Consider the following 22,231-nt stretch of genomic DNA (forward strand, 5'->3'; position numbering starts at 1 on the left):
AACATCCGGTTAGTCCCTCGCTGGTTTAAATAACACAGTAATCATTGACGGAAAATGTACTTCCGAAAATAGCTTTTCATCGACTACATTGATTGCATTAGTTGTAGCCCAGTTACCATAGACAGCCATATATTGATATCTTCTATTAGCCAACTGATTGGTCACTGCAGACGCTCATTGCAATTCATAACTCGCAATGTGTATCTTAGACTGTTACTTACCTACGTCAGAAGTTTCGAATACCATCTATCAGACAGCACGTAAGAACTACGCTACGTCGATGGGTCAACAACCTAAAAGAAACAGGGAAGTCCTACAATGCATCGAGATTCAGCGAAGAACCTCCCTTCTTTGTCGAGAGAGTTGGTTTCACCACTTACATATCAAAAAAAGGCATAGACAGCAACAGAAAGTACACATTTGTCTGGTGAAGTTAACACTCGAGTTGGCAAATTACACCGAAAAAATATTTTTTGCTGGCTTTTAGACTTTTCGTTAGCAGACGATCACAGGTAAGATTAATGATAGCCTACAAAGACACCAGCTATTAAACTGTCGCCAGTCAGATACAACTTTGCGCACCACTGAATCTCTAAACTGCTCTTACACAGAAAGAGATACAGTGGAAGTACACTTCAAAATCAGCATCCGGGAACTTCTTGACTGCACCTCGTACATGTATATTTGGCGGTTGTAATCTGCTTAATCCAAGTTTGGTTCACGAATCTCGTCTATTCCATTCATAGAGGCATGACCATGAACACTAAACAATTATAAATTCAGAAACAACCTGGACGTTTAGTTCATTGGTCACCTAATACGAAATCAATCAAACAAAACGGACACCACTCGACGGAGGTACATATATAGAAATACTTAAGTTAAGTTCAATGTATATATTCGCTTGATATTGTTTTGTTTCGAAATACTTTTTCATTTATTACTCTAGGATGCCTTTTATTGATTAGCACACATTTTAGTAAATATGATACAATTTATTATAACTAGCCGTTGAGTTCTATTGCATTTTCCAATATTTGAGATTAAGCGACATACATACAAGTTATTGTCAAGTTTGTAATTGGTGATAGATTTGAATTCGTTAGCTATCGATGTAATTCAATATTTGTGCACAAGTATTGCTAGTTAAATATTTGAATAATTATAAACTTGAGTTTTGACAAAATAAGAGTTCAAAACATTGAGTACTTTTGTTCAAATTTTCTTTGAGGGTAGAGCACGTAAAGAACTTAATTGGATATGATTTTCCTAATATAGTTCGTAATTGAACGCACTCTATACGCGCTTTGTAAACCAAACAATTAATCTATTTGTCATGTCAATGCTACTTCCTAATTAACATATCGCGTTACCTTGTGAAACTTTAAATTTTAGCGCACTGTTTTCAGATCATCAATTTTAAAGATTTAACTGCTTGTAACAATGCAATTTAAATATGAAATATCTTACAACGTGTATACATCAGTGTTCAAACGAGAAGTTCTTTAATTTCAATTCAAACATAGTTTTGAACTTGAGTTATAACAAGTTCCGCATGCTCTGGCTGTTTGATATAAAGTTATACAGCCAGAGTTAAAGCTGTATAGTATGCCTGTCATCAAAAAGAATTTTTAAAAAAGTATTTGGACTTCACAACTTCACCGAACAGTGTCTTTTTGGCATGATTCAGAATTTCAAAACTCTAATCATTGGTTTAGTACAATATGTAAGGGGTTGATATGTACAAACTAGGTCGAGTTCCTAAACATGCTCTTGATGCGTCCTTTTATACATATCTACGAGTTAGTTATGCCTTGTTATTGTGAGTATACATGGATGGATAAAATAGAAATATATCGAGGGTAATTTCCCCCAAATAGGTATTTGCGTTTAATGCAAATATTTGCCCCTTGCCATTGGGTAATTTTCCTAAAGATACAAATTTGCCCTCGTCATATAAAAGGGGTGTAAATAAATGCAAGAACCGATTTGCTCCTTAGAGTATTTAAATTTTGCATGGAATTTTCAGAACATAAATACCATCCTTTTCTGTTGAGTTTCATGCACTGTCTTTATTTTTACACTCAAATTTGGAATAGCTAAGCGTGAAGTTTTACTAGTCACAAATCCTGATTGAGTCTTTTTAAATTGTATCGCACTTTGCTGTGGGTGGCATCGTTATCTTGATAGTAGCGATTGGTGTCCGTTTCAAATGTCGCTATCCAAACAGAGTGATAAGGTGTGCGCGTCCTTTCGCGGAGTTCGCAGGTTATCCTATTGCAGTTTTATGGCATCATATTAAAGCCTCTTCTTTCTACAAGAAACTGAAACCTATTTCAAGATTGCTCTTGAGTTGATCACTTATTGATAAACTTATATCCAATGTACATGTAATAATTTAAATCCGTATTTCTGAGTTAACATTTATTTTCTAACGCCAGTATACTGCATTAGTTCTTTATATTTATTGATTACTTTTCGCAGCAATTGCAATCCATCGCAGCTCTTGAGATAGCAGCTGCTGAGAACAACGTGGCCAAAATTGCCTTGTACCCGATTCCTAACACTGCAATAGACTGTAGGGTGGCGATGATGCCGCCTACAGGCACTGCAACGCCCCACAAGCCCATGAGGGGGGCGGCATTGAAATTGGCCATTATTCCCGCAGCTCCAAAACCCAAAGCTGGCAGACCAAATGTAACAAGGCCTATAAGAGCTAGAACTCCTGTAAATCCTATAGCTGCAGGACCCCCAAGGCACCAGAAAATACAACTGAATTGAGCATCAGTGTACTCGTGTCCGATTTCACACCATACCCCTGAAATATTTTAAAATAAATCCATTGTAATATTAATTAATTAAGCTGATGTTGGAACGTTTCAAGACAATTACGTGCGCCACGAACAATTACAACAACAATATGTTTTTGTCGTTGATCGTCTTCCGTAAATAATGCTCTTGAGGAAGAATTAAACTATGCATTGTAGGTAAAGATAAATAGCTACTAAAATCGTTATGAGTACCCGAGTGTATATGAAATAAGTTAGTGCTGCATGCTTCATTATACCATCTATTACGAAGTTAAGGGCCATAACTTGTTTTAGCGCAAAGGAAATTTAACAAAAAATATATTTGGTTCTACTTGCGACAAAACATATTTCAGATATATTTTACTAAGTCAAATGCCAAAACTCTTTTACGTCCGAGTTAACTGTGACAGAAAGGACAGATGCAAAATATCTTATGTAAAGCAACATACTGATGAAGTTTTATGAGTGTATGTGCCATAATGTTTATGTTTAATGAGCCACAAAATTGTTCAGGCCAATATAAACCAGGTCGAAGGCCATTACTTTTGGTAGACCAAGTAGAATATGACAGAAATCGTAGGTGCAAAATTTATCATGCTGCCAATCATACCTTTGAAGCTTCATAAGTGAATGTTTAATGTAATATACGCCAAAATATATATGGACGAAACAGCACGGGACGCTATGGAAGGTGCAAAAAACTCATGCTGCCCATCATTCCTTTGAAGCTTCATTAGTTGATGTTTACTGTTTATTGCGCAAAATACGCCACTATATTTACATGTATGGGACGAAATAGAACGGGACGCAATGAAACAAAAGCAACTACTTTACAGCCCCATTTTCCCAAAATATATAATAAACAAGAGCTGTCACAGTATGTGACGAATGCCCCCGAATGTGACATTGACCTATGAACAAGGTCAGTACATAAAAAGTTGATCTTGCCTTTACGTGTCAAATACATATAGCAAGTTATTTTAAATTGCCTCTGAATAATTTATACTACCCATACTTGACAACCTACACTCCTATGTCCTTATATTCAGCATTCCATTGTCGTCTTGGTATGTCGAACACATGTGGCATGTTATTTTAAAATTAGTCCATACAAGGGAAAATTACAGCCCGGAAACGACAACTTCTAATCTATGTCCTTATATGCAGCACTTCATTATGAATAAACACCTAAGTGTGACCTTGACCTTAGAGGTAGGGACACGGGTCTTGCACGCGACACGTTGTATTTGTATGTGGAACACATGTGGCAAGTTATTTTAAAATCTGTCCATACAAGGGAAAGTTAAAGCCAGGACACGACAACCTATACTCTATGTCCTTATATGCAGCACTCCATTGTGAATAAACACTAAGTGTGGCCTTGACCTAAGAGGTAGGGACACGGGTCTTGCACGCGACACCTCGTCTAGGTATGTGGAACACATGTGGCAAGTTATTTAAAAATCTGTTTATACAAGGGAAAGTTACAGCCCGGACACGAGTTATTGAGCCGGGCACACGGACGGACGGACGGTGCGATTTTAATATGCCCACCTTCGGGGGCATAAAAACAGTTATCGAACAATCCAAAATACATGTGTATATTTGTAAACGACTATTGACTTGAAAGATAACATTAACATTTATAAGGAAATGGCACCCTGACAATAAGAAGCTTACTGCTACAGAATTTCCATTTAAAAGGCCATGCTGGAAACATAGAGTCTATGTGTCTGTCCTGGATGGCAGTGCGCATGTGCAGAACACAAGCCTCTCTATGTTCTCGCTCTCTGTAGCCATAAATGGATTCAGCAATGCAATGCAGCAACTCGTTTACGGTTCTGGAAAATACGAAAATCGTACAATGCCATTATTCTGTATTTAAAACATTGGGTAAGGTAATAGAGTTGTAAGTATATAACTAAATTTTAACAACATATTCCACTACGGAATACACAACATGCAACATTCCAAAATATATTTGTAAGTCTATCCTTAACCTCTGTGGTAAGTCATTTGATAACTTTAAAGTTCCTAAGAAATGATTGAAGGATTGACTGAGATTAGTTTTAACAGTATATATTTAACAACGATTGTAAGAAAAGATTGGTTACTTAAACTTAGTCTCAGGCGTAAGCACGATGGTGTGAGGGAGTGTGTTCTTGTGTTGTGGGGGAACCGGAGGAAACCCACTTGTCCGGAATGATGACCCAGGCCAAGAATCTAGCCCGGGCCGCCTCGGTGAGAAGCGATAGCACTAACCAGTGTGCTAACCGGACACCTTGATTAATAATATTTGTTGAAAGACGTCAACTTACGTGCATGAGTCGTTTGTAATCGTTCTGATGTATCCGATGGGCTCGCAGCCTGACCTCTGAAAAGCATCTTCGATTTCCCACACATCAGAACAAATATAATCAGGCGCTAGGCTTCCTGTAATTATATAATTATGAAGAATTCAGTGTCGCTTTTATGTTAACTTAAACGCATAGCAATCTGACTGAATAACTGACAAACATTGTATCATGATGTTCTTTCAAAAATGTTTAAGGAATTCCATAGTGCAAAAGTGTGTGAAAAAGGCAAATATTAATGATTTGTTTTACATTTTGTTTTGATACACCTTAGCTCGAGAGAAAAATAAACATGATTTCCAATATGTTTTGTTGTTTATGGGGTAAGACCATTTTACACATAAACTTTATATTCGTTATTTTTTGAAATTGTATTTCAAATTTACGAAAAGTCTTTATGACAGTTTTTTTGTCATCACAATATTTTGTGACTACCTATTGGTTTAAAATGAGAAATTTATTCAAAAGAATAGTGCCAAATGGTGACTCGAATTCATTTTATATTCACAATATTAAGGGCAAATATCTGTCTTCCAATTGAATCAATCAACAAAACGCAAAATGAGTAGTTTGGTAGGAAAAACAATTCTTAATTTGTTACAAGTTTTCGTAGAAAAAAACCCCACATATATAGTTTGTGCCAAAATCAGATAAAAAAAGTGTTTATTAATTGCTTGGATTTCAAAATACCTTCACATATATCGTGCTAGTTAACAATTGTATTTTCAAAAGATAAAGAATTTGGCTTTTTGATGATTTCGTGTTTTCGTCCTTAAAGTCCACTTTTGTACTGTGGAAGACACTAAACAAGAAACACACAATGTACTAACAACACAAAAGACACACACATTAATACATATTCTACCGCAACCTCTTGAGTCAACGCCATGGAACGGTCAGCAAAACAAACAAACAAACAGGGGTTCACTTTGTCATGGCTTTCGAACCTAACATTTGTCTAAAATGTATCCATTTACTACCCGCTTACAACTTTAGAAAAGAAATCAAATCCTAAATAGCGATGCTTTATTGCCACGTATTACAGCAATCGAAAGTTTACACTTTTAACCATTTGACAGTGAATACATTACTTAAAGCTGCACTCTCACAGATTGAACATTTTGACAACCTTTTTTGTTATTTTTTGTCTTGGAACGAAACAATATTTGCAAAAATTCATGGAAATCAATCATATAAGACTGCTGACAAAGAATTAGATCGCAGATTTTTATATTTAAGTTCAAAAAATAATGGTTTATGCATATTTCTCAACCCGTTAGTAACGGTTTAAGCCATAAAGCATTAACTTTCGAACGGACATATTAAAATCTACGATCATTGGTTTGTAGAAATTTATGCTAACATTTGCTCTTTTAAAGACAAAAAAAGTTGTAAAAATGTTATATCTTTGAAAGTGCAGCTTTAAACTACAAATGAAGTTGTATGCATACATGTATACAATAGTCAATAGTCCTTCCACTACAGTGAGCAATCGTATGCTCGATAAACTGTTTGCTTATCTTAAACATGAACAAAAGGCGATATACCCCGTGCTATCAAAAAGCAAAAACATGGTTTAAACGTTGTTTGCAAATCTGTTAAACTAAACAGAACCAAATATTTGTTATCTTAAAATATTAATAAAGTTTAACAAATCATAGAAACGTTAAACATACCTGAAAAATCAATCATACTCACGGCCATTAAACATAAAAGAAACATTTTAACTCCATGCATTTCTAATCGAGTTATTTATGAATCTGTTATTCACACAACTCAACTTATCTCATCTGCTCAACAAAGAATTGTGAACACATGGCACAAATACAAAGGGACAAATACTGAACAATTAATGAGTAGAGTACGTTTGTAAATAAGGTAGAGTCGAACTAAGTATGATATATATGGAAAGACGTACGGGACATTCTGTTTGCTAACTGCTGTTTGCTTTTTATCGCCAATTACTTTTTAAAAATATCTTGTTGTCGATTACAAAAGTATGCCATTTAAGATAGTGAATAAACACTAAGTGTGACCTTGACCTTAGAGTGAAATATACAAACTATTTTAGATTTTGCAAATATTACAAACATATGTTTGATATATTGCTATGTAACAAATAAAGCGTGTGCTCTAGGGGTTAAAAACAAAATTTGGTATTTTCAATTCTATATTTATTTTATAATTAAATTTCACTCAATATATGTTTTCACGAATTGTCATCAGGAATGTTATTGTGTGTATTGGGAACTGTTTCCATTAAATATGTTAAAGAAACACACACGCACACACGCACGCACCCCCACACACACACACACACACACACACATACATACATGAACTTACGCACGCACGCACTCACGCACACACCAATGCACGCACACACGCATATAAACACACACACACACACACACAAACATACACACATACATACATGCATACACCCATACAAACATACATACACACATACATACACATACAAAATTATGTGCACATACATTCATACACTTTACCAAATATGTATGCATATGAATTTTCATTACTTGCATATGAACATCACAATCATATTCCTATGTGTTGTGCCATGTGTACTTTGTACCTATGTATTTGCGTCGTGTGTACTTTGTCCCTATGTGTCTGTGTCTTGTGTACTTTGTCCCTATATGTAATGCCTTGCGGAAATTGTCCTTATATCTTGTGCCTTGTGTACTTTGTCTCTATGTAATTGTTCCTTGTGTTTTTTGTCCCCTTGTCCTTGTTCCTTGCGTACATTGTTCCTATGTATTTGTGTCTTATGTACTTTGATCCTATGTATTTGTGCCTTGTGAACATTGTTCCTATGTATTTGTGCCTTGTGAACATTGTTCCTATGTATTTGTGCCTTGTGAACATTGTTCCTATGAATTTGTGCCTTGTGAACATTGTTCCTATGTATTTGTGTCTTTTGTACTTTGATCCTATGTATTTGTGCCTTGTGAACATTGTTCCTATGTATTTGTGTCTTATGTACTTTGTGTGTTTTGCCTTATGTTCTATGTCCTTTTGTCTTTGATCCTAGTGTACTTTGTCCCTTTGTATTTGGTCATTGTGTATTATGTTCCTATGTTAGTGTACATTGTGTAGTTTGTCCCTATGTATTTGTGCTTTGTGTACTTTGTCAATATGTATTTACGTCGTGTGTACTTTGTCCCTATGTATTTGTGTCTTGTGTACTTTGTCCCTATGTATTTATGTCTTGGATACTTTGTCCCTATGTATTTGTGCCATGTGTACTTTGTCCCTATGTATTTGTGCCATGTGTACTTTGTCCCTATGTATTTGCGTCATGTGTACTTTGTCCCTATGTATTTGTGTCTTGGGTACTTTGTCCCTGTACGTTAATGTATTGTGTACTTTGTCCCTATGTGTTACGCCTTATGTACTTTGCCTCTATGTGGTAATGTTTTGTGTAGTTTGTGTTAATGTCTTGTTTATTCCGTCCTTATGGATTTGTTCCATATGTACTTTGACCCTATGTGTTGCGCCTTGTGTACGTTGTTTCTATGTGTTGTGTATGTGTATTTTGTCCCTATCTATTGTGCTTTGTATACTTTGCCTTTATATGTTGTGTCTTGTTTACTTTGTCCCTATTTGTTATGCCTTGTGTATTTTGTCCATATGTGTTTTTCCATGTGTACTTTGTCCCTTTGTACGTTATTCCTTTTGTATTCTGTTCCTATGTGTTTGTGCAGTGTGTACTTTGTCCCTATGTGTTATGCCTTGTGTATTTTGACCCTATGTGTTTGTGCATTGTGTACTTATGTATTAATGTCATGTGTACTTTTCAACTATGTGTCTGTGTACAATGTCTCTATGTTATTATGCCGTGTATATTTTATAACTTTGTATTTAAAGCTTGCGTACTTTTGCCCGATTTTTTTTACTTGTGTACGATGTCTTTATATCGTTTTATTTTTCTTTTGTACTTTGTTCCTATGCTTTAGATTCAAATTGAACCAGGCTGAAACCTTTAATTGTCTAGGGTATTACCTGTTAGATCATGCTTTTTACACAATGGTGATACTTAAAGGTTACAGTAAATAAACAACAAGTGATTCAACATATCAAATAACGACCTTAATACACCGTTTTCAGAAAATATGAAACAAGGAAGAAATATAAAGATAACAATGATACATTTTGATTCCTTAAACTTAACAATGTTAACTTTAAGAAATGATTAATAAAAAGGTTTTTATATAGCTTTGGGACTGAAAGATATATATTTTGTATGTCTGGATCATCTGATTGTAAAAACGTAAAGCTAAACATAATAAATAACGTTTAACTTGAAAGTAAAACAGGGTTAAACAATCATGAAATCATAAACAAACCTGAGAAACCAATCATGCTGAAGGTCATAAAACCGACCAGAATACTTTTAATTCCATGCATTTTCAATGGAAATGTTTCGTTTCTTTGTTATATTCAGAACTATTGCAAATATAAATACTGCTCTATGTTTATCATCAACGTTTTATTTTCAAAGTGTGAAACTGAGCGGAAGTTAATTTTGAAAGATAAACAAAGTAAACCAAGCATACAATCCACTTTAAACAACTAATATACATCGTACTCACAGCAATAATTCCTTAACTGAAGGAAAACTGCTGGATTACAATATTCAGCAATTTCATAAATAAAGTGTAATTTACTGTATAGACGTAGAATGTGTTGTTAACGCATTGTTTCTGATGTTTCACAATGAAGCGTTCACGCATTGCCTCAAACAAAACACAATGTGTTGTTAACGCATCGCTTCAGAAGTTTCACAATGAAGTGTTCACGCATTGCCTCAAATTATACACAATGTGCTGTTAACGCATCGTTTCTGATGTTTCACAATGAAGTGTTCACGCATTGCCTCAAACAAAGCACAATGTGTTGTTAACGCATCGTTTCTGATGTTTCACAATAGTGTTCAGGCATTGCCTCACACGATACACAATGTGTTGTTAACGCATCGTTTCTGATGTTTCACAATGAAGTGTTCACGCATTGCCTCAAACTATACACAATGTGTTGTTAACGCATCGTTTCTGATGTTTCACAATGAAGTGTTCACGCATTGCCTCAAATTATACACAATGTGTTGTTAACGCATCGTTTCTGATGTTTCACAATGAAGTTTTTACGCATTGCCTCACACGATACACAATGTGCTGTTAACGCATCGTTTCTAATGTTTCACAATGAAGTGTTCACGCATTGCCTCAAATTATACACAATGTGCTGTTAATGCATCGTTTCTGATCTTTCACAATGAAGTGTTTACGCATTGCCTCACACGATACACAATGTGCTGTTAACGCATCGTTTCTGATCTTTCACAATGAAGTGTTTACGCATTGCCTCTGACCGTACACAATGTACCAAATGCTTCTGATATATAACTATGGAGCACTATGCACTGATCCTAACGATACACAATTTAGCATGTATGCATTGTCTGTGACGATACACGATGTAACGCTTACGCTTCGCGTCAGACGATATACAATGTAGACTTTACGAATTGCGTCTTGTTATAATCAATGTAAAGTCAAGCATTATTCCAGACGGAACACAACGTCGCGTTTATGTATTGCTTCTGATGGTAAAAGGTAGCGCTTCGCAATGCTTCTGATGATACCAAATGAAGCCTTTACACACTGCTTCTGACATTGTGTTAGTACGCTCGATATCTTATCAGAAACTAGTTGGCATTTGTATTGTTCATATCATCCTTGTCTTATTTCCTTTCATTACACTTTTCTCATTCAGAGTGACTGTGAAACCTACAGACTATTATTGGCAGACTAAACTCAAAACTGGCAATTCAGCAAAGCAATTAGTGTGAATGCGTTACAGTGAATTCATTGGATATGAAAATCGTTGGCTAACATTTGTTTTCCAATTATTGATCAACTGATGCCCGGCTGCTTACCTTCCTTTAACCGAGTGTATAGGATTTTGAAAGAGTAAATCCATTGTAATGCACCGTTAACCATTGCAATATAACCTGTTGTTCGGTTAGCGCAGTGTTAGTGCACTTGTTTCTCGTCAAGGGTTCGATTCCCGGTCTGGACGCATGTGAGTTTGGCTAGTGGTCACCAAGCCGGACTAGTGCGTTTTCTCCGGGTACTCCGGTTTCTCCCACAACACAAGACCACACTCTCGCGCAACATCGTGCCAACGAGAGTGACTAAGTATAAGCTATCATAACTTTCTTCACAATCGTTGTACAATATACAATGTTTAAACTATAAAAGCCTATATTTGTTAAGAAACAGCTGTGCGACTATTCATACGTTGTTTATCGACATCTGGCAACTGGTGAGTGAAATAACAAATGAATGACCGCAGAAAGAATAAAGCATGTTGTTCAAGGCAGAATTTGTAAAGGCGAGTTAAATAAGGCTATCATTTTACATAAAGGGCCAGATGCTCTGAACGGTAATTAATGACCAAAAAACACCTATCAATAGTGCCAGAAATGGTTTGGCATTTTAAAGTCGAATAATCACCATAGTCAGTGGATGCTCAAAAGATTTCAGCACTTAAATCGAGTGCCGGAAAATTAACCGCCCATCAAAGTCCGCGTAAGTGTAAGCGTCTAACGTCGGTGAGCACGCCAAGATATTCTTCATCTCAACGCCAGTGAAGCAAGTCGTTTTGTACTATTCTATGCATATCAAAACACAGGGATTTTTATGCACAACTTGATTACAAAGACACTATATTATACTTTTAAAGGGTATAGAATTGATTTTTTAGTTACGAATACAGTATTTTTTAACAAAGACAATATATCACACTATAAAAGCACTGATCGAATATTAATAAAAAAAATGGCTTATGATGCGTAGGAGTTAAGCATTGACTCGGTTACATTAGTCATTAGTTATTAAACGCACTGGCAGTATTGTTACAATCAATACAGGGTTAAGACACACATCATCGATATTATTAAAATCATTTCGATATGTATGGGTAAATGAACAGTAAATTAGATTTACCCATTTGAAAAAAATAAAACTTTTGTTTTTGCTTTTTTTACCTTTAATACATGAAGTATGATTTATTTTTATATATATGGGTCTTACGTGTGGATATTTGGTGCTTGACAACAGAAAGTGGAATTCACTTTAAACATAGTGTTTGTATATTAATTTATCAACACATCGATACAAATTATGATAAAGTATAATTCAAAATGTCTTAATTTATCACGTATATCAATTTTAGCGCGAGTAAACAAAACGTTAACTGGTTCATATGCCCAGTTTCTGTACCGGAGTAATTTAATAGTCTTAAAATAAGCAAGTGAAAAAAATAATTAAATACTACGCCGATAAGTGTAGTTTATGAAGTGCTTAAAATATATCGGTCCTTTTCATATGTTATTATTTAAATAAGACTTCGTTGCAAATAATGTCAAAAAATTAGTAGAAACTACATGTACAATACCAGTAGTCTAAAATCTAACACAACCTCCTGATTATGCAACTCATCTCAACTCCGTTAATTGCATAAACATATAAACATTGTTATAGCAAGGCATGTACACGGCATCAAAGTATGCAGTATCTAATAGCTTTGACATAAGAGCAAACAATTATATGTGTGGAAGGGAAATTAAATCCTAATTTCTCATTGTAGATATACTGTGACGGGTTATTCAGAGGTTCAGATAGTTTATTGACACAAACTTGTGTTTTTGTGCTCATTTGTAATAGTACATTGTATACGTATAGACATATATATATATATATATATTGGTCGCGGTGTGTTTATGTATCGACCACATTCACTATGCTAATGATTTGGTGATGTCCTAAATTGAAAACAGAGTTTTCCTTATATTGATTATTTTAACATATTAAGGCTGTTTTCTATTTTAATGACTCTATATGGAGAATACATTCAATATAATGGATAAAGAAACAACAGTCCTACACATTTTCAATCTTAAAGGATATATTCTACTTGAAACTTCTTCTAGTAAACCATAACGTCAGAGAATCACCTCTCGTGATATAATGATACAATAACAGATACAGGGACAATCACGGAAGTATTCCGTCTTACTAATATCATGTTTAAAGGTACACGGATAAAGACCACACATATACATATTTACACCTCAACTTCCATTCGTTAAATGAACTGCCTTTCGGCAATTGCTTTTATCAATCGATGAACGCAACATCTTCGGATATGTTCGGATCGCGATTCATCGCATAACAATATACATGAAAACTATTGATCTTGTTCGGACTCCACACACTTTGACCAGCACAATTGCGTTCATACCCCGCAGTTCATTCCATAAATAATACATCAAACAAGAGCCATACTGCTTCAAGACAGCAAACATCACACAGTTATCAATTTGTCTTCATTGGGAACTGTTATGGCAACAGCCCTGGTACGGTCAGTAAAAAGCGATCGTAAATACAGAAAGCCCTTTAGCTTTTAACAGAGCCATACTGCTTCAAGACAGCGAAAAGTACACAGTTCTCAATATATCTTCATTGGCAACTGTTATGGCAATCGCCCTGATACGGACAGGGTAACTAACGATGGTAAATACAGAGACTGGCCCGATAGCTTTAAATAAAGTCATTATCCTGTTTAAAACGCGCCCAGCACCAAGGCCGAATAATTACTAAACAAGATGCATTATCCTACATTCCACAATTTGAGTCAGCTTTAAATTTTATAGAGTAAGGTATTAATTACAACATATTATCATATTTTCAATACCACACATTCTTAAAGTACTTATCACCGACGTCTAACCAGACAGAATATATTAAAACACTACCTCATCGGCCTCCCCCGCACGGGATTTTTATTATGACAAAATTCAAAGTTTAACATGGAATTCCTTAAACCTCATAAGGCTTACTGGGATTTCTCATGTAGAGTTATTTTTAAAAAAAGCTTGAAAAATTCCCTATATATTAGCTAGACTAGTATAAATTAGTAGAAACATGCGAAGGGTCATTCAAAACTAAATAGGTGGATTGAATGGGCGTTTATTTGATTTACTAAATATATTACAATATACCAGAATAGTATATATCAAACGTTTCAACAATTAAGCAGCAAGGACTACACACTTTGTTTCTGTAGTATCAGTATCAGAGATGAATCGAACGGCACTGTTGTAAGTAGCGATTAGTTTTACTTTTCGTGAAATATCTATATCCGTCAAACTACATGTCTTTCGAATCAATCATACTTTTTCCTTGTTCACGTTAATTTTTTATTAGCAAAATACATACCTTTTATGATTTCAATCAAATTTTCAGGTACTTTTAAACAAGCTGTATTTGATTCTGTTTTCAAATGATGTACTAGGCATTCTTAGCCACATATAGGACGCAAAGTACACCATCTATTATTGCATTACATATAAAACCTATCAACAATTTTTAAACTTGGATGGCATTCAATTTTGGTCTTAATTGGATCTTAAAACGGCGTAGCTAATCGGAATACTTGTTATTATAACTGACTAATAAAAGTGATGACGTCAATAATGTATGACATTAAGATTGAGTTAAATTGCATATTAAATACCAATTGATCTGAATCAAAGTTTTCCATTACAGAAGTGTCCCATTCGATCTAAAAATAATTAAATGAATTCAATATTGGTATCGACTTTATTGATTTACAAATGTTAGATATATCTTTCTAAGCTGTCTTGGAAGGATCATTCAGTTTTCGATTTTTTACTGCGACATAAGTAGTTCTAAAAAAAGCATTCACATTATTACAATGTTACTGTGTTTATTTGTCTATTTTGCGTAGGTATTTGATCAGAGTACAAGCAAACATAAATGGGTTTTTATCCCGTGTCGGTTATTTCGTTTGAACTATTAAGCTTCATGAATGTCACGTGACATTTGCTTTAGCACACGTGCAATAAAAACGAATAAAGTGTTGTTGTTTTTGTACAAATGTATCGTATACCTTTGGGACAATTGCGCGCATCCTATCCGATCATCTTGTTTATCCGCTTACATGTAGCTATACTCATGCATAAATTCAAACAATGACTGTATCCCATTTTGATGTTCACAACCTAAGTCTGTCCAATATTACGTTACAATTTATCCGTGTACAAAACATGTCCAGGTTTTAGATTTTTATTTCAACTATAAATTTAAGACATGGTTATTTAATCCTAGCACTGTAATGTGTGTAAGTTATCCATGAGAATCACAAATCATCTAGTGTAAACATCAGTTTGTCACTGAAGTCATCTGCGTGTTTATGTTAATGCTAAAAACCTTAAGCAAATATTTTGCAATACGAGCTACCCGACACAATGGATATACAAATTCAGTTTTCAATGTTTCATAACATTGTTAACATCGAGCATTTAGCTTGTTTGGTTATAAGGTGAATGAGTTGACTTATATTTCAGGATACTCTTAACATGCACTGGCGTGGCAGTAAATGCAACTGGTGGGGATGTTTTGTTAATATCAATTATATTCTGAATTTGTGACATAACTTCAAACAAACAGATTGAAATATATGTAACATTTTGATGTTATTATTAATCATATTATTGTTGCTGTACATGACAATAATGATGATGATGATGATGATGATGATGATGATGATGATGATGATGATGATGATGATGATGATGATGATGATGATGAAGATGATAATGATGATGATGATGATGAAAATGGTAATGATGATGATGATGGTGATGATGATGATGATGATGATGATGATGATGATGATGATGATGATGATGATGATGATGATGATGATGATGATGAACATGATGACCCTACTGCTGTTGCTGCTGCTGCTGCTGTTGCTGCTACTGCTGCTGCTGCTCCTGCTGCTGCTGCTGCTGCTGCTGCTGCTGCTGATGATGATGATGATGATGATGATGATGATGATGATGATGATGATGATGATGATGATGATGATGATGATGATGATGATGATGATGATGATGATGATGATGATGATGATAATGATGACGATGATAATGATGATAATGATGATAATGATGATTACGATGATAATGATGATGAATCATGAAGAATCATGATGAATCATGATGATGATGATGATGATGATGATGATGATGATGATGATGATGATGATGATGATGATGATGATGATGATGATGATTCCACTTTCACTACTTCACTCAAGATGATTATAAAATACAAATAATTGACAATTCTTCTTTCCAAGAAATAAAGCTCGAATCCATACATCTAAATTTATAATTTACTAGTGTGTGCCACGGAACAGAACTGGTGGATAGAAATGCGAGAACACATAGATTACTTCAATGCACAGTACCAAATGGACAAGAAACAGAATATGACCCAAGCAGTTATGTTTGCTGCACACAAACCGGTATGCAGTAATATCAATTTTTTGTTCTCAATCCAGTTAAATTTATTTATTTATAAATACCGCTATTTTGATGTATGTGCATTGTATTTCTATGACGTTTGAGGTGTTGTGTGTCTCTGATAAAGTTTGTGTTATGTCTTTGTAGTCCCTGTAATTGCCGTTGTATTTTTAATAGCTGGATCACCAGGTACTCTTGGTTTTAGCCGAATGGCAAAAACAAACCAAATACAGTGTCTTATTGTTATTGAAGGGATTACACAATTATTTTTTCTTAGTGTACGTACGTCTTTGTAGTCCCTGTAATTACCGTTGTATAATTAATATCTGTATCACCATCACAGTTACTCTTGTTTTAACCAAATGGCAAAATAAACCAAATGAAGTGTCTTATTGTTATTGATGGGATTACACAATGATCTTCTTACTGTTCATTTAAAACATATCGTTATTAGAAATAGGGAGTGAATGGCCGAATTGAAGCTCATACTTTTTATATACCCTTTAAAAGATTATATGTCAAAAACGGAATATGTGAGTATTGCCGCTAGGAAATGTGTACCTAGTGTCATATGAGTATCTTGAACGATTGTTGAGTCATGTGAAAGGTTAATGTGTTTGTTTGCCAACTACGACGCCGACAACAACGACACAAAGGTCATGACAACGTGACGGTCTGTAAGCCCAACTTTGATTTCTTTCTTTTTTAAATATGCCTTCGACATTTCTTCTTTGATTTTTTTTTATTTCTCTTTTTTTTGACTTGGTTTGTATATACAATGAATGTGACCTTGATTAAGAGTTTTATCGTTTTATTGTTGCTATTTCTTTTACAATATCCTGAAATGCAACAACAAACCTTTTTTGCAGACGACTCAACCTTCTTTAATAATGGTAGTAGACAATCATTTGAAACTCTTGTTAAGACAATAGAAATGTTCTCTGATTGTTCAGGCCTAAACCTCAACACCAATAAATATATAGTCCTTAGAGTGGGATCATTGAAAAATACAAACACACACTTCAGCAACACTTAAAACTTTATATGGACTTCTGACACCGCAAATACACTAGGCATGACTTTTACAAACAATAGACAACTAAATATACAGAAGAACATAGAAAACAAAGTGTATGAATTCAGAATCTGCTTAAAACAGTGGCAGCACAGAAAGCTCACACTCATGGGAAAATTTAAGGTCGTTAACACCTTTGCACTTCCGAAACTTATATACCCTTTTGCAGTTCTTCCTAATCCAAGTAAACAAACAATTGACGACATTAAAAAAACAGTTTTTGAGTTTTAGTGGGACAATTAACTTGATAAGATTAGAAGAAATATTATATGTCAAAACTATGAATATGGAGGTATAAAATTAACAGATATAGAACACTTCCTAGGCTCACTAAAAACTCTACTGATTAAACGATATCTAGACCCAAATAATAATGGGGATTGGAAAAAATTCATGCACGAAAAACCAAAGAAATATGGAAACGATCTTATTTTTGAATCGTATCTAGACCAACACGAAATTAAACAAATATCTCGATCAAAAGCTTTCGAAATAACACAAAATACTGCTCTTACTTCTTTACCTTCATCTAGAGCGAGGCAAAAATAATGATAGATCGATACAAGCTGTTTAACAGTGGAGTCTTTAGGAACAAAAGCAGATTGAAATGGTGTTAGATAGTCGTTTTGACGCAAGAAATTGAAAATATACTTATGCAAAATTCTTTCAAGAACCTTACTGACAACACTTAATAGGGAAATAGGCCGATAATTTCCAACATCTTGGGGGTCAGACTTCTTATTAATAGCACAGACATGAGCTAGCTTCCACTTACATGGTACTTTACCAAGACGAAGTGAGGTATTAAAAAGGTCACGAAGTGGGTAAGAAATTTCAGTTGCTACTTCCCTCAGCACAAAGCTATTTATAAAGTCTGGTCCAGTTGCTTTGCCTGTTTTAAGAACCATTATTGAATCAATTACGTCTTGAAGTGAAATAACAAAGTCTTGTAGTTTTGGATTAACAGTATCAATGGAGGAAGGAAGTGGCCTGTTTGGTATATTTAATTGAGTCTTAGATTGAAAGAATGTGTTAAGTAGGTTCGCTTTGTCTGTATCTGATTCGTAGATGATGCCGTTATTGCTAAGTAGTGGGATTTCTTTAGATGAAATTGTTGGTATAGCAAAGTTCATTATGGTTTTCCAAAAGTCGGATGTTTTTTTTCCTTGAGTCGTGTAGCTAGTTGTTCATAATGTGATAGCTTGGCAGATCGAACAAGGTTGGTAACATGATTTCATATTTGATTCTATATACACCATTGGTGTTTGGAATTTACACGTTTTGCCTTTCTATTAGATTCTATAAGCGCGCCGTCTTTGTCGAAGAGATTTTCAGATTTCATTGTGCAACCAAGGGGGGTCTTTATTGCGAATTACAACAGTCTTTGTAGGTATGCAGGTCTCACACATAGCCATGAAGTGATTAGTGAAATTATCGGTATATATGTTGATATATGTGTGCACACAAGACTTCCAGTCAAAGTTAGAGATAAGGTTCCTTAGTTTTACATAATCACCTTGATCGAATTTCCAAACCTTACGTTTGAATGATGAACCGACAGTTTTATCGAATCGAAGAACGCAATAAATTGGGCAATGATACCGTACTAACTGTTCGATAGAGCGCTTTAAATGTGTTTGCTAGAATTGTGTACTCTACTCTGCATTGCACAGGGAGCACATGGAGTTCCCATAACACGGGGGTTATATGGTTGTACCTGGCTGTACTCGTAACAATTCTAGCTGCAGTATTTTGAACAGTTTGTAGTTTGTTTAATATCTGCTTTGGAACACCGTACATGAGAGCATTGCAGTAGTCTATGCGAGATGTAACAAGAGAGTTTACCAGATATTTGGTTGCGTTCAGTGTTAGATAAGGTCTTATATGGCCAATGTGTCGCAATTGTGCCTAAGAATTCCTACAAACACTATTGACGTGTTGATCCAGCTTCATGTTTGAGTCAAGATAAGCGCCCAGATTCCTAACACTTGGTGATTGTTTGATTATAGAGCCATCGACTGTGAGGGAAACATTTGAAACTGTTTTTGCGTTGTGCTCAGATGAGAATATGATTAATTCTGTTTTGTCCGCATTTATCTTTAGCATGTTGTTGTTCATCCATTTCACTATGTCATTCAGACAGTGTTCAATGCGATTGACAGATTCGTCATTTTAAATCGTGTTTAATGGTTTGAAGTATAATTGCGAATCGTCCGCATAGAAATGGTTGTCCAATTCATGTTTTCTACAAATAGCTCCAACAGGCTTTGTGTACATTGTATAGTCTTTGGGGCCAAGAACAGACCCTTGGGGTACGCTGTACTTCATCAGCACTGAGTCCGAGAGTTCACCGTTAATGGCTACCGTCTGAAAGCGATCACTGAGGTAGGACCTCATCCATGTAAGTGGTGTCCCTGTGATACCAAAGTGATGTTCTAAGCGAGAAAGAAGCGTCTCGTGATCAATTTTGTTTTCACAGGTATATCTAAATAATATGTTAATAACAGTAAGCTACTTTCTTATTTTAAATCAATGGGTAAGATTATAGTTATACACTATATCTCGTAGAAACCCGTATGGTCAAGAGGTAGAAAATGGCAAAATGTTCAGTAGACGTACTTTCAACACAAGGTGTAGAAAGTTCCGAGTGTGTGTGTGTGTGCGTGTGTGCACGCGCGTGCGTGCATGTGTGTGTGTGCGTGCGTGCGTACGTGCGTGTGTGTGTGTGTGTGTGTGCGTGTGAGATAAAAGAGAGAGAGAATGGTGGTTTTCATTACCAGTCCCATAGCCTGAATTATATCGATAGTTTAATATTAAATTATTTTTGAGAAACGATTGAGAATGGCAATGCCGTAAAAAATAGTTTATAATAAGTCAAATTATACCATACCGTGTGAAGTGTGGTATTTGTTCTAACTTATATCCAATATTTTTCGAATACTAATTAAACTAATTCAGTGTAGCATAGAACATTCTTTACCAGGTCGTACTTCATGTTATAGTCTGAAACCTTCAACAACGAATACATTAGGATGGCATGTGTCATCACTAGTGCTATTTTTTAAATATGACTATCATTCAACTGACAGTGGCTTTTATTTTGACGTTATATCTGCCTTTGGATGTTTGCAACACAATTAGTCAGAATTTTCGTTTCTTCTAGTTAAGTTACTATATATACTCGTTATGGGATGAATGTGTGTTAACACATATGATTATTACATAATTTAATACATACGCGGGATGATCCAAATTAATTTTTTGTCTTTTCGGTCAAAAAACACATTTTAATAAGTTACGTATGATAATACTCATCGTTGTAAATCGGAGAATGTATTAAATAGAAATCGAAGATAAATTGATCGTCGTGGGTGATAAAGGTATTTTCTTAAATCACCTTGGTAAAGTGTCCCTGTTGCAGTTCAATGGTATGGCTTTAGGCTCTTTTTTCAAACACAGTTCAGGCATTAGAATGCTGTAAACATGACGTGCAAAAGGTCGTCATATGTCTACGATTAACTTCTAAAAGTATATACGGGTACGCGAGCTCTCAGCGCGTCCTATAAAAGAAGACTCATTCTGAATGTACATTAATGCAATTACATGTTCCTGTGTACTAGGTCTAACATATTAAATAAAATCAAAACCTCTTTGACAATAAATCAAGAAAATATACCTTTAGGTGAAGCGGGTTTTGACAAATAAAGTGGATTGCAATTGATATACTATGCGTACTTATATAACCTTGTGGTTTTTAAGCAAGTCAATAATTTATGGCGCATCAAGTGGTTAAAGGTTGTACTTTTAGCAACAGTTAAAACATTCTATTATTACATCTGTATATATCTTATTGTATTGATGATATGTATTTGATTAAAGTTGTATTCGACAGATGTAGTTATAATGTCTGTAAGAATTGTTGAATTTTTCATCTGTATCTAAAGATAAACTAAAACAGCAATCATACATCACAGCTGTTGTTTTAATTATAGCTTTAAAAACAACAGTGTTTATATATATATATATATTATGTTATTGTCATTTTACAATGTAATCATCTCAAATATTTCAAAATGTGTTTCTTTAATTATTTTTACTGTAATGTAAAATTGTGTATACGATTTTTACCTTTGTCGGAGGTTGGCTCTTGGTCCACGTCTAAACCAGCATCCAACTGTTTTAACAGTTGCACTGTAAAAGGAATTACAGAATGCACGTATATACTTTAAAAATACCCAACTATCATGAGTAATCAGAAAGTGTGGATCTGAATGCATGAATGTGGTTGAGTATAATACCATTTTTGGGTAAAGCAAATATAGCTTTTGGGAATACTTTGGCTCTCCCTAAAAAAATGTATTGCAATTACTTAATTGTTTACCAAACAAAACATTTACAAAGAAGATAATTTTTGGTTCAAGCAGACAATATCGTTGTTTTACTCATGAATAGCAGTCGACTTCTACTCGTATATTACAATTTTAGATAGAAAACCCATTTGAGTAGAATTCGTTTAGTGAGTGTGGGTTGTGCACGTAAACTGGGTTAAACTCCTAGTAAATTA

The 22,231-nt window shown here is 34.8% G+C and overlaps 1 protein-coding gene across 2 annotated transcripts; it reads right to left on the reverse strand.

The window, feature by feature from the left end:
* Nucleotides 1-1,017: 1,017 nt before the first annotated feature.
* LOC128246774 (uncharacterized) lies at nucleotides 1,018-11,368 on the reverse strand. Of its 2 annotated transcripts, none has more exons than XM_052965209.1 (4): nucleotides 11,130-11,368; nucleotides 5,129-5,243; nucleotides 4,491-4,651; nucleotides 1,018-2,818 (listed from the first exon to the last, which is right to left on the reverse strand). In XM_052965209.1, the coding sequence occupies exons 1-4, from the start codon at nucleotides 11,191-11,193 to the stop codon at nucleotides 2,472-2,474; spliced, it is 687 nt and encodes a 228-aa protein (XP_052821169.1). In that variant the 5' UTR covers nucleotides 11,194-11,368; the 3' UTR covers nucleotides 1,018-2,471. The 2 variants fall into 2 exon arrangements, with proteins under 2 accessions (XP_052821169.1, XP_052821170.1); XM_052965210.1 differs by lacking the exon at nucleotides 11,130-11,368 and adding an exon at nucleotides 6,841-6,986.
* Between the last annotated feature and the right edge of the window lie 10,863 nt (nucleotides 11,369-22,231).

Source organism: Mya arenaria, chromosome 9 (assembly GCF_026914265.1).
Source record: "Mya arenaria isolate MELC-2E11 chromosome 9, ASM2691426v1".
NCBI classification, from domain to species: domain Eukaryota; kingdom Metazoa; phylum Mollusca; class Bivalvia; order Myida; family Myidae; genus Mya; species Mya arenaria.